The sequence below is a fragment of the Myodes glareolus genome, chromosome 8 (genome assembly GCF_982192425.1).
Source record: "Myodes glareolus chromosome 8, mMyoGla1.1, whole genome shotgun sequence".
In the NCBI taxonomy this organism is placed as follows: Eukaryota; Metazoa; Chordata; class Mammalia; order Rodentia; family Cricetidae; genus Myodes; species Myodes glareolus.
Window position 1 is genome coordinate 90,775,590 of NC_142033.1, and position 14,459 is coordinate 90,790,048.

Sequence of the window (14,459 nt, forward strand, 5' to 3'; positions counted from 1 at the left end):
TCTTCCTTCCTCCCTCCCTCCCTCCCTCCCTCCATCCATCCCTCCCTCCCTCTCTTTCTACATCCCTCTCTCCTTCTCTTTCTCGCTACATCCCTCCCACCCTGCCTCCCTTCCTTTTTTTTTTTTATTTTTGCCTCTGAGCAGTTTACATAGTAGTGGCTCTATATAGCCCATATCTACTTATATTCTTTAGAAATAAAGCTGTAGAAGTATTTTTTTGCTGATCTTCATTATTAAACATTATTTATGTAATACATGCTTGGGCATAGCATACTTTATTTCAACCAGTTTGTAAGTCCTCAAAAGAAGAATTACGGATAATTTGTTTGTATGTGGTTTTTCAAATCATGGTTTCTCTGTGTGGTCCTGGCTGTCCTGGAATTCAGTCTGTAGACCAGGCTGGCTTCAAATTTACCTGCCTCTACCTCCCTAGTTCTGGGATGAAGGGCATGTGACACCACCACTAGGCATAGATGAAAAATTAAAAAAAAAAAAGAACTCCCGACAGAACACTGATCAGTATCAGTCTACTTATCCACTTATTCTCAAGTGACTTATATGAGTATATGAATGTAGAAATAGTACATAAACACAAATAAAGTCTCTTTAATCTTTTTTATGCCTTTTTTGGAGACTCTTACTATGTATCCCTGGCTGGCCTCACACTTTGCCTGTCTCTGTCTTCCAAGTGATGGAGTTAAAGGTATGTGACACCATGCCCAGTCTCTTACCTGTTTTGAGCTCTGGGTCCCAAATACTTCCTTTGGTGGTGGTCTTCAAACATTGGGTTTCATGGAAAGAGTCACTGAAAGAGTGGAAAATACCCAAGCCATATTATTGTATTATTGGTTATTGTGCATGTCTACTATCTTTAACATCATTCAAAATGGATTTGGGAGATGTTAGCAACTTCAATTAATATTTATTTTCTGACAGTATCTTTTAATGATATTTCAGTGGAAATGTATTAACTTGTTATAACTTTGGTCTAACTTGGGATCATTAAATCCCTGTGTTAGCTCTTCTTACAGACAGTTTCATCATCTTATCATTTTTGGCACAAAACAAACTATGTTTTATTCAGTTTACAAAGAAGATGGATTCTCTTGATGTAAATAAGAGACTGGAAAAACTCTCCGCCTTGGATTATAAGGTAGAAATTTCAATGTATGTAGTCATGTAGTCATTAAGGCACACTAGAGCTTTGCATGAGTTAATGTTATGGTTTTTACTCAGGAACGTTTGTGGATTTCAGGAAACCTGAGTCTGCCTTGTACCTTTTCTGTGGTGTAGGCCTGAGGGTGGCGTATTTGAGCTTATGGAAGGCAAAGTTGGCGTTCATACTAACACTAGTGTGTATTCCATTGTCACGTTCCAGTAAGTGTCCATACAACTACTCTGGTTTCCAGTCTGAGAAAGGAGAGAAGGAGGAAGGGTCTTTCAAAGATTAATAGAAAGTATAATAAGTTGTGGGAAGACCCTCACATCCCACCCCAACGATAACTAGAGGAAATACAAAAAGAAATCTCTTTCAGTGTGTTAGTTTTTCTCCCTCTGCTAACTCCAGGTAATTTGTTTCCCCATATCATGGACTTTACATCTGTTAAGGCAAGATTTTTATTTTAAATGATGTGCTTAAATTTTCTACCTTACATTTTAACTGCTGGGAAGGCATGCTCTCTGCAAGGCTGAGCATCTAATACATTTTCCAGGCTGTTTCAGTTCAAGGCATCTTTTCAGCAATGACTTGTGTTTGCAAGATTGATCCAGCCTCTGTGACGTGGATTTGAGACAGTTCACTGTTCAGTGGGAACAGAGCTGATATACAGCTTTCTTAAAAGTGATGCACATATATGCTCTCCTCAAGTGTCTATAACAGAGGCAAAACCGGCCCTGTGGTTTGTAATTGGTGTGTGTGCTTAGAAGCTGTTTTTTGTACCTAACTTTCTGCACTTTAAAATTGTTATTTATGATGATTGGCGTAATAATGGCATAAGAAAGATATAATTTGTTTAAAAGAAGCATCTATTCTTATGAGAGTTTAACAAAGATATAATTTGTTTAAAAGAAACATCTATTCTTATGAGAGTTTAACAAAGATATAATTTGTTTAAAAGAAACATCTATTTTTATAAGACAGAGTTTGACTTACTTTTTAACATAGAAAAAGCTACCTGAAATCAGTTTTTCATTGTGATAATAAAATATGATCTGGCTCGTATGCCAGATTTGTAGAGCTTCTATAAAATTTGCATGATAATGATTTTCTGTACTTGGCAATTTTTGATATTCATGTATTATATTTAGTCAGTCAAAAAATAAAAGTTTCCCTTTGATGTTATTACAGCATTGCTTTCGCCCAAAGTGGTTAAACTAGATTGATTTTAAAATGTTTTTTCTAATGTTGCCATTTACAGTGTTAGTAACATTACTATGTAAAATCCTGTGTGATAGCTCCTGCTGTTTCAGGTGTCATGGGTAACTGAGTGATGTCTTCTGGACTAAAAGATGGTAGCTAATGAGAGCTAAAGAAAACTGCAAGGGTGTCGGCAGCATAAGAAAAAATACAAAAAATAGGCCTACTCTTTGACCTTATATTGCCTCAATAGGGGAATTAGCACATTATTTCTACCTTTGGACTTGGGAGACTTTTGGCACTTCACATCATTGCTACACAATAGAGGAATATGTTCCCTTCTGGAAAGACCATGGATTTCATTTCTTAATGCAATGTTTGAAAATGGTGAATGCCACCATTTACCAACTGGAAGGATAGTTTCAGAAACTTATCCATGTTCCCTGCTCTTTTGAGCGTCAGTGCAGAACACCGATCTCATTAAAATCTACAGGAAATGTAAAATCTCAAACAACAACTGCTCTGCATTGTGCGAAAACTGAATCTGCCAATCACTTCTTTTTAACTTACTTTATTATTTAGAAATTTATAGTATGCGTACATGGCAAGCAGGATACCTGAATATAATGTACATGTGTCTTTAAATATTTAGTGATTATAGTATTTCTCTCAAATAAGAAGGAAGTTATAATAATTTCATAAAAACTTAACTATAAGTATTTCTACTTAAAATATAAATGCATCTGTGTTTTCCCATTGTCCATTTGAATTTTAGAACAAGGACTTACATTGAGTATTTATAGTTCTGGTTTTCTGTCCAGTTATGCCATAATTTAATTATTTCACACTGAAATAATTTTGACCAGAAGAATTTCAGGGTAAATATCCTGGAAGTGTTGACCTTTAACAAGCTTTTCTGTCCACATTTTAAAAATCCAATTCAGTTTAACAGTTGAGGGACAGCGCAAGGAGTTAAATGTTTACTATGAGAGAACAACACTGGTAATTACTTTGATTTTAGTTCCTTTTGATGTGTATTCAGAGGATGAAGAGGTCAATAATATTATGGCCATGCAAATAGAAAAGAGTTCCTTTTGACCACGTTGGAAAAAAAATAGCAGAGGATTATTAAAGCATTAACCTTGATTTTAATGGCCTTGGTTGAGTGGTGAGATCACAATTTGGATGAGCCTGATTATTTACTAAATACAATACATAAATGCAACGGGTTCTTAACACCCATTGCACTCTGGCATTATCGCATTACTGCCATCCTTTGTTGCCTTGCAGACAGGAATATGAAAGCAATCTGTCATGTAGTGAGACTGGCTCCAGAAGCATTTCTCTGATAAGAAGACCCCCTGCCCTTTGCTAGTGTCTGGTCCAGTAGGCTTAGCCATGCGCTTAATCCCCAGAAAGTGGTTCGATTATTGCTGACCAGCAATGGCAAGATAGTTTTTTTTCCTTCCAAGCTATCAACCTTCCATTAATTCCTTAAGCAGAAATACGGTGCAATCTATATTTCCTTGGCATGTGTCACCCAGATGGTGCCGTGCTTATGTTTTCAAATAACCATGTTCCAAAATAACATAGTTTGAATAATAAATTCGGCAAATCCTTCCTAAGAAAGAGAAGTGTAATTCTCAGAAGCTGCATAAACTTTCTCGTATGATGCCGTGGCTTATCCCTTTTATGCAGAATATGTGTGTATATGTCTAATATATTCTTTGAAGAGATATTTGCCTCAAGTTGTTTTTCCCTTTTATTGTTGTCAGCCATTGTTACCGCGTTATGTCTTGGACAGTAGCGAGCCAGTCTTGGTCAGCAGCTCCGCACCTGTCATTTAATATAGCTGGTCCTGAACCCTGTGTGTAGGTCGGTGCAGCTCCGCACCTGTCATTTAATATAGCTGGTCCTGAACCCTGTGTGTAGGTCGGTGCAGCTCCGCACCTGTCATTTAATATGGCTGGTCCTGAACCCTGTGTGTAGGTCGGTGTTGTCCAGCAACCATGGCTGCACAGTTTGTATTGATTGGAATTGTTACATCTGGTGCCTCCCTAACTCACATTTCTTTTTTTCCTTTCCTCTGCTAAAAATTGGGAAAATTTTGAACATATGTCATTTTTTTTATATATGTGTCAATGGAATTTGGTAAATCCTGACACCCTCATAAGCACATGTGGAAGATGCATATTTACTCGTGTTTATTACATTTACAGATGCTTTGATTTTTTTTTGGAACTACTCTGATGATTTTTCATCCTTTAAAATAAATGTTTTCATATGTTTTTTTTGTTTGTTGACCATTAGATTTCCTATTATGACATACCTGGCCCAGCAAACAGGACACTAGAGCGTCGCTTAGCTATCAATTCCACTGAGGATGTAGTTGTTTGCTGGTGGCCGCTGGTCAGCGATGGCGCTTGGCCTTGGACTCCAATCTCTTCTGAGAAGGACAGAGCGAATCTCCTGCTCCTGGGTTTTAGTCAAGGAGGACTGCAGGTAAACTGAAAACAAATGCATCCATTTTAATGAAGTGCAAATAAAATAGTATTACTGGTTTTCCTATTCTGAAATATGTGTGAATACATTTTAAGCCTATAATTTATATTTCCAAATATTCAAAAGGAAATTGAATATAAAATGAGATCCTAAAATGTAACGTAGCTCGAGCATAAGTAGACAGTCCCAGACTGGCTGAGACAGTGCAGTGATGGGGAGCACAGGCTTCTGGGTTCACACGCTGCTTCTGCCACTGCTCTTGTCATTACTGCCAGTCCTGCTTGTTGGTGAGGGTTTCGTACCTGGAAAAGCCATGCTACCAGCTACCTTAGCAAACACCCGTCCAAGGCCCGTTCTGTGTAAGTCCCAGTGATGGCACATCACCAGTGGGGCAAGGGGCCTCCAGCACAGCATCCTCTCCCAGGGCCTGGCTGCTGAGGGGAGCCCGGAAAGCACAGCACCTGTGCTCACATCGGCACCCCCCCTGCTGTCTGTCCCCAGCAGGGCTGTGCTCACTTCCTTAGCACATGGATGGACCTGTGTGTGCTTTTAGTTTATACCTGTGTAAAAAGGTTTTCTTTTTTATAATTAAAAAGAGTTCTCTCCTTTTTAGTTTTAGTTTTTACGGTGGAGCAAGCCTACGCCAGTGTTTTCCTCTAAGCCCTCAGACTTTAAGAAGTATTTCTCAGCGAGTGTGCTGGGAAGCGGTGAGTGGGTCTGCGCTCTCTTTCCCACCAACATAAACTTGCAGTCTTTTGAGTTTGGTTTATTTTGGAGACTGGGCTTTGTTACATAGCCTAAAACTCCTCATCCTCCTGCCTCAGCCTCTTGGTTGTTGAGTTTGAAGGCATGTGCTATCATGTCCAGCTTTAGGCTGCCTTTGAATAGTGAAGGGTCCTAGTCCTTTATTTCTGATATGTATGTGTTCTTTAAGAACTGGACTTTCCCTGTTCTTCTGCAGTAAACGTTCCCAGTTCTGTGTTCTGGTTTGGGTAGATCACCTAGTCTAACTGGCCTTAGTTTTCTTGTTTAAGGTAGTAAATTTAAGCCTGATAAGTACTCCCCGGACCCCTGGGGGCTGTATAGTGTGCAGCTATGGGAACTGAAGCACAGATCTGCTTTGGTCACTTCACTTAAGTCTTCAGTATGTGCTGAACCCAAGCTCAGCCTGACCCCAAATGATCTTGACCTACCTTCCCAGCGTTATTTTCTTCTATAAATCTAGCCCTGGCTGAATTTACTCACCGACTCTTTATTTCCCATTTCCTGTATTAATGGTGTTTCTGCCTGAAGCAGCCAGCAGCTTTGAGCATGACCTTGCTGAGCACTGTGTTTCGTCCCAGATGGTAGGAATAAAAGACTATTTTGCCTTCAAGGACCTTGGTTTTGTTTTGTTTTTTTAACCTGTGAGAGACAATTATGAAAACGCTGAGGTACATGGGAGTGTCAGTTTGCTGTAGATGCAGTGAGTGTGAGCTGTAGTGGGAGCCAACGCGGAGTGGTTGATTCCACTCAGATAGTGAGATGATTACAAAAAGGCTTTACAGTGTGCTCAAAGACAAGGTGGGCGCCCAATTCCACTTGCTTTTATTATCTATTCTAGATTTAACTTCAAGCCTTTATTAACACTGGAGTGACTTTGCTAGCCTTTTCTCCCCTCTGAAACAGTATCAAAGGAAATTACATAAGCTAGATTTTGATAAGGATATTATTCTGTCTTTAAAGAGTTGTTTAAGTCTCTTTGGGGGGGGAATTCTGTTTTGTTGAGTTGTTTCCATAGTTTTTATGAAAGTGTCTACTTTATGGAAACATCTGATCCATTTTTATGAATGTATATATGGCATGTGAGTATCACTTTTGTGTTACCCGGGATTAATCCCAGAGCCTCTGTCATAGATAAGCAAACGCTCTCCTGCATCCCAAGTCCACTCTCTTTCACTTCTGATATTCTGTTGAATGCAATTCATTTTCTTGGCAAGGCTTTTGTTTGAGCTTTTGTCCCTTTCAGTTGTGCTATCAAAGTTCAACTGTTCAAAAATATTTATATTTGTTCCCAGGAACTTTGTGGATTTTCCTATGCAAAAGGTAAATCAATGTTTTTAGGAGGAAATATTTGGCTTACTTTTTCGTGTGAAGACTTAATCTTTAACAGAAACATTTTAGCATGTCATAAGCTAAAGCCACCAGTGGCGGAAAGTAGTTTCCTTTTCTCTAGCAACAACAGTCTTTTTAAACAGATCATCAGAATCGTAAGTCAATATGCTTTTAAGCACTGAAAATATAACCAAAAGGGGAAATCTTCATAAAGAAGAAATTGAATAATCTTTGAATCTGTTAAACTTTAGAATTATAAAAACATTCTATCTAGAATAAAAATTCTATCTAGAATAAAACATTATTATCTAGGCTCCCCCAGATAATAAGCTTTTATCTGGACAGTGTCAGAATCCTAGAGCAGTGTTCCTAGCCGGGTAATGCATCGCAGTTGCCTGCAGAGCTTCTGAGGCTGGACTGCCACACTCCTTCCATCAGAATCTCCGGTCAGGAGGGGGCATCAGTAATCTGCTTCAGGTTCCCTAGGTGATCTCACGTTCATCCAAGATGAGACCCACTGCTTTACAGCAAACTTAAAAAACAAAAACAAAAAACCCTGAAGCCATCTTTTTTACATAACAGACCATGGGAAGGATAAAGCCCACATACTGAAGCAAATGAGAGTTTTAACAGTAGAGACTAAGTAGAAAATTGGCTTACCAAGCTGCTAAAAAAGAAATAAGAAAAGAAAGCAAAGGAAACAGAAATCAACTCTCTGTGACCAAATTATCTGTCTTTCTGAGGGAAAACATTTTAAAATTTATTTGATAGATATTTGAAAATACCTGGCCCAATTTCATACCACGGAGCTCTAAACAAATAGTGTGCATCGTAAGTAGAAGCGTGGAGCAATAAGTTCTGTAGTCTAAGGAAAATGGGTGCTAATAGTAGAGAAAAAGGAACTTTTATCGGTAAATTCATTAGGACCCTGTTTAGGGGCTTGGGAGACGACTCAGTTGCTGTTCAGCATAGGGACCCAAGCTTGATCCACAGGGTCAGGTAAAAGCCAGACGGGGTGTGAGTGCTGGGGTTGGAGACAGCAGCCCCAAGGCTCTCGGACTGGCCAGCCCAGCCTCTGGCAAGCACCATTGCTGGTTAGAGGCCCCATCAAAAGAGCAAGGTGGATGCATCCTAAGGAACCACACACAGCACAGACTTCCCACCTTCCCAGACACACCCACACATAGACACCTGTGCATATACATGAACCTGCACATACATATGTAAATTATTTTAGCAGTTTATATGTAGGTTATCATGTATTACATGGTGACATCTCCATTTAAATTCTTTACTCCTTCTACTTTATTTTAAAAAGGTTTTTACCATTTTGGTCTGCTGTATACATTCGCTTTGACGAGCACCTCTTGACAACTTATTCTTCCCTTTTATATTTGCACAGCCGTCTTAGCTTTTTAGCTGCGTGACTTTGAGACTTCTTTCTGCCTGTGGTGCTACCATCACGGTCTGTTGAGAGACAAACTGAGCATGGCCCCCATAGTCACAGCAGTCACAGAACGTGTCAGACCTGGTAGATAAACCTCACAGATCCATGCTTTTCCTACGAGAGAGGTTCTGTTGTTTGTGTTTGTTTCTTGCTGTTTGTTTGAAACAAGGACTCATGTGGCTCAGGCTATTCTTGAGCTTCTGATTGCCTTGCCTCTGCCTTTGATGCTGGGTCACAGGTGTGCACCGCCACTGAATGAAGCATTATTTTTGTGGCGAGTCTTAAAGAGCAGTAACTGATGGGAAAGTGTGTGTGTGTCCCACTATTAATATAGTACAATTTGGCAAAGGAATCCGAAAAATTTATAGATATTTTCAACTGAAAAGCCAAAATATTCATAAATATCATTGATAATAAGTACTTCTGTGTTAGCTTTTAGCTAAATGAGTCATATATTCTGTTTCAGAGAATGCAATGTTTGTATTCTTTTTAGTACTGGCTTAGTATATATTTATTACAAAATATAATGCATATGAAGCAAGCCACATAAAGTAAATGCATAGATTAATGTGCCTTTATGAGCAAAGCACCCTTTGATTCAGTGGCCCGCTGGAGACCTAGAACTGTGCAGCGCGGAGAAGCACCTCTCTGTGCTGTCCCAGTCTTGACTGCTGCTTCGTTCCCCTCTGTCACCATTGCTGTGAATGGTGAATGTCACACTTCTTGTTTGCTTACACAAGTTTTACCACCTCTGTGGACATTCTCAGAAAGCAGCATAATATCCATTGAAAGCATTTCAGTGTGTGTCTTAGTCTACAAGTTCCCATCAGCCCCATTCTTTCCTTAAAATGTATCTGTTGCAGCTGCAGCGTCTGTGGACTGGACTTGTTTGTGTCTGCATGGCAACCTTTAACATGTTTTTGTGTCTTCTGCTGTTCTGCAGGTCAGTAGCAGAACTGCAGTCTGGGGAGACTCCCAGGAGTAGTTGGCCTTTTATCAGTGGCTCATCATTCAGGTTCATTTGGTTTCTGGTTTTTGGTAATAGCAACTATTGATGCTCAGTTTCAAGGTGCATCCATTCATTAATGTTCCAAAATGGTCATTTTCTAATTAAATTATTTTCACTTATTATTTGGACTTTTATAAAATGGCATGTCTGTCAGCTTTATATAATAAGCTGAATTAAAATGTCTCTTAACATTTGTCAAAATAATAGCCTAATCTATAATAAAGGTGGTTGATTTTAATTTTAAAAATAGCATTATTAACACATATATTCAAATGTTCTATTTGATATATTAATAAATTGTAACTGTATACTTTAGAAGCTTAGATTACCCAATTTTTGGCCAGTAAAACTTCTTCAGATTGCTCTCTCTTGTTGTGATCTCAGCAATCTTGGTAGATTACCAGCTGTCTGGTGTGTCAGTGGTTCATGTCCATCTTGTACATTGCCTGTCCTAGGCTAGAATCAGGCATTTCTCCAAAACACTGTTTTTGTTATTATTGTTTCTGTTTGCTTGGTTCATTTTGTTTTGTTCTGAGACAAGGTTCTGCTGTGTAGCCCTGGCTGCCCTGGAACTCACCTTATAGACCAGGCTGGCCTTGAACTTAGAGATCTGCCTGCCTTTTCCTCCTGAGTGCTGAGATCAAAGGTGTATACCACCACCTCTTGGTGACGGTTTTTTTTTTTAATGGAAAAATGATAATTTGACTCTAAGTCAAGATATTAGGGACATTGGCTTGTTGTTTGGGAATTGGTTGTTGTTTCTAGATTTCTTCAGTAGCGATATGTGTATATATATTCATAGTATGTTTATATTAATACTTCTAGCTCAACACTAAAGAGTCCCTAATTTTAATTCTTCTATATATTTCCTTTATTCTGTACCAAAACTCTCAGTTCATAGGGATGCGAGGAATGCATCGGATACCAGAATTTCTTGTTTATTATCCCTCATGTCACACAGATGCCTATCTTGTCTATTTCTCATCTGCTGTGCCCCGTAGCACACCATGCCCACCTTGTCAGCACGCTCATCCTAACATCACCACTAGTGTTTAATTATTGAGGACATTCAGTTTTTCCCTCTGTTTCGCTCATTGCCCTCTTCTCATCTTAAAATAGTCTAAATTATGTAATATATTTGTTGCATATAATTCTCTTTTTAAAATTCACATCTAGGTGTTCATTGGTATTTGACGTTGCCATCTAAAAGAACCTTCTACTGTAAGTGGAAATGTAAAGAAACTGAAAAATTAAGGTAGCCCTGCTGCTGATCTGAAAACCAGGGCTAGTAGTTTATGGTCAGGATAAAACTGCTCATTAGAACCTGAATTTTGTGCTACGTGTCTGTGTTTAGACTCATGTTTTTGGTTTTGTTTGTTTGTTTTTTGTGTGTTATTTTTCATTTGTTTGTGTAGCCATTGGGAACTGTTGGCTGAAAAGACTGCTTTCTTCATTGGTTTGCCTTTGCTCTTTGTCAGAAGTCACTGGTTCTTTATTCTGTTCCATTAACTATTTCCCTATTTCATGAAGTAAGTCTTTGAAATATTGTGTTGACTACTATGAAAAGTCATTCTTTAGGCTAGAAACCTATATTAATGCAAATGAATCAGGTTCTAACGTACACATGCTGAAGAGGATGGGTGTTCATGCCTCCTGTAGATATGATATTTTTATGATTGTATGATATTTATATGTTTATCCTCTATACAAATGTCAGAATTAATTGGAAATGTTAAAGATAGGGAATAAATCTATTAAAACCAAGTGCTATTATTTCTTTTAAAAGTTCTTTTTTACTTTTATTTATTTTTCAATGTGTGTGTGTGTGCACATGTGTACACTTGTGTGTTTTTGTATGTGCCACAGTGTGTGTCTAGTTCAGAGGAAAAATTGGGGTCAATTCTCCCTTCATGGTGTGGCTTCAAGGGATCAAACTCAGGTCATCAGGCTTGTTGGCAAGTGCCTTTACCCACTGATCTGTCTTACTGGCCCAAATGTTACTTTTCTTATTTTTTTTTTCAGTTGATATATTTGATTGAGTACGTAGAGCAATAGGGACTTCTCATTTACTTCTTATTGAAGAGGAAGTTAGACTGTGATAAAGAACAACATAGCAATAACTAAAACAGTTAAAGGTGAATTTCCGACAGTCAGGAAAACCCATCTGTGTATACAAGGAGGCACGTCCAGAGAGTGTTCATAGCAGTGTTGCTTTCAGTAGTACGAAGGAAGCAGAAACATCTTAAGTATCTGGTGATCTTTCAAGCTTAGCACTAAGGAGGCACAGGAGAAATAGTAATGGAATTCAACATGCTACATATGAGAGCAAAACTTTGTTTAAATATGTAGTATTGAATTAAATGTTAAAGCTAGTTGATGTTTTTCATCACGTCTGAGGTATTTTCACGGAATAATGTCAGTTGATTGCCTCAGTAGTATAGCCAATAGCCAGTATGAACCAGGGACATGTTCCCCCTTCAGTCTGTGTGCTGGCTGGGTTTGTCAACTTGCCCCAAACATAGACATGTTTTGGAAGAGAGACTCTTAATTGAGAAAAAGCTTTCATAAGATTAGCCTGCAAGTCTGTAGGGCATTTTCTTAGCTAGTGACTGATATGGGAGGGCCCAGCTTATTGTGGGCATGTGGCCCTAGGGTGTATGAGAAAGCAGGCTGGCAAGCCAGTAAGCGGCACTCCTCCATGGCCTCAGCATCGGGTCATGCCTCCAGGTATCTGTCCTGATTTTCCTGGATCATAGACTCATAAGCTTTAAGATGTAACCCCTTTCCTCCCTGAGCCGCTTTGGTCATGGTGTTTGTCACAGCAGTAGAGACTCTAACTCATGGACAGTCTGTATTATATTTTGTTATATAGTAAGATGGTGTAAGTATGCTTGCTTTCCGTGAGAATAAAGTTTTCTGTGTTCTCTCTCCTGCAGAGAAAGGGGGCGGGTGTTGAATGGCCTAGTGGTGTTGTCTGTAATTCAAACTACTCTAGTGATTGAGACAGGAGGACCACAAGTTCAATGCATGCTGAACAAATGAATGAGACCTTGTCTAAAAATTTAAATAATGGGTTATAAATATAACTCAGTGGTAGACTGCTTGCTAAGCAAATGGTATACCCTGTGTTCCCTTCCTGTAAAACACACACATCCACACACACACACACACCAGCTTAAATGTCTACCAACAGGCAAATAAAAACATATTTTGTGGTACCTTCAGAGAGTGAAATACTATATAGAAGACTAAACTATATCTGTTATTTTCTTAAATTTCATAAGAATAAGTTGAGCAAAATTGAAATTATAGTATGAGATAGTTTAATAACATTTATGCAAACTTATAAAACAGAATAATTCTACATGTTCTATAGGGCTTCTCTAGATTGATTATAATAATATACATAAGGATAAATACCAAACTTATAATAATGTTGCCTCTGGGGTGGGATAGAAGGAAATGGGGCCTGGCAGGCTTCAACTTATATGTGATATCTTATTTTTAAAATTGAGGCAAAAAGATAGTATTTCCTAAAGCTGTTTTTCACATATTTTTCTCTCCACTTTTATGTGTGTGTTGAATGTTTCATAAAAAGAAGTAAAAATAAAATGTACTTTTTATCTTCTGTTCCTAAAAATTCTGCAAAGTGATATAGAGAATGTAGATTTCAGAATAAATCCTAGTGATAAGCTAAGAACTCTGGCTGCTGCATAATCTTTTAAGTAACCTGTTTACCTCCTGGTGAAGGCCTCAGTGCCAGGAAAGGCCTCTCTTTAAATAATTCTTCTGATTTGCATATTGGGTGACTTCTAAAAGATTCAGGAGAGGTTCCCTCTCTAGTTGAAACATGAAACTTGAAGGTTTGAGCCAGTCTCTAACTCACTATGATTTCTTTTCTGCTTTTTTTTCTTTCTGGATTTGAGCATACCTTTCAGGAATGGCTGTCAGTCATAATGACTGGTAGGGCTTTCTCTCCTTGTACTGTTCCTGCGTGGATTCTATGTAGTTTTTGAGTCAGTGGCTTCAGAACCCTAGGAACTTGCCATGCTGCTGAGGAGTGACCTTCAACTGACCTTTCTGCCTTTACCTCAAAAGTCCAGGGTTATAGGTGTGTGCCACCATTCCCTGGCAAAGTTAGTTTCTTTTTCTTTTAAAACAATGAAAATGAAGGTTGACCATAATGAAACCTTCAGCTAGTTTAACCTGAAAGTTGCCGGATTTAAACTTGGCTAAAACAATTCTCTTTAGGGAGTTTTAGAACCTCATCTGATTGTTCTGTTTCTTGATCTGAAGTTTTGCATTTTTACATTTTTAGCATTTGCGTATTTATTTTTTACTACACAGTTTTATTTTTACACTCACATGCATACATACATGCATGTACACTAATACTGAGCCATGATCACTCATCTTTAGGAATGAAAATACTCCCTCCTTGGCTGCCTCTGATGTCAGGTAGCCCTGGGTGGGCTGATAGTTTGGTTCTGGTTTCTTCCTGTTCCTCCTTGTTGAGCTCCTCCTTGTCTTCATGTTAAAGCAGGGACTTTGCATTGCCTTGGCTGACTTACCAAATTTTGAATCTTTTCTTTTTCATCTGTCAATAATTTTGTCTCATTTAAACTTTATACAGTCATAATGTTTATTGACCATTGTCATATACCCAGTACAGTGATAAGTCTCATAAAAAGATAAAATCCACTTGGTATTACCTTCCAAACCGCATCTTCTCTGTATTTAAACTTTTCCTCCACGTGTTATACTTGGCACTTAGCTAAGTATCAACGTAAATCCTAAGTAAGCAATACGGATTATATTTAGTGATCAGTGCCTTTCATGCTTTGTATTAGCTACAGACCTTGCCAAATGATTCGGAATTTTCTTTTCAGGACCACCAATAAGCGTATCTATTGAGGGTGCTTCTGTTCCTTGCGTATTTGTTGCTATTGTTAATTCTTACTACAATCCTACAACATTTGTGAATAAATTCTTCCTTTTCATAAGAGAAAACTAGAGCTCTAAGCCCAGGACCTCAGGGCTTCCTTTGCCAA

General features: G+C 38.5%; 1 protein-coding gene across 7 annotated transcripts in view; it reads left to right on the forward strand.

Moving 5' to 3' along the window:
* Window positions 1–14,459, forward strand: part of Wdpcp (WD repeat containing planar cell polarity effector) — a 284,986-nt gene that overhangs the window by 137,051 nt on the left and 133,476 nt on the right. For 6 of the 7 annotated variants that reach the window (XM_085692256.2, XM_085692258.2, XM_085692255.2 and 3 more), the window contains 2 exons: window positions 1,020–1,153; window positions 4,667–4,858. The exons of the other annotated variant lie outside the window; for it this stretch is intronic. In XM_085692256.2, coding sequence (XP_085548382.2) covers window positions 1,020–1,153; window positions 4,667–4,858 — 326 coding nt within the window. The remainder of the gene's footprint in view (window positions 1–1,019; window positions 1,154–4,666; window positions 4,859–14,459) is intronic. 7 annotated transcript variants of the gene reach the window in all.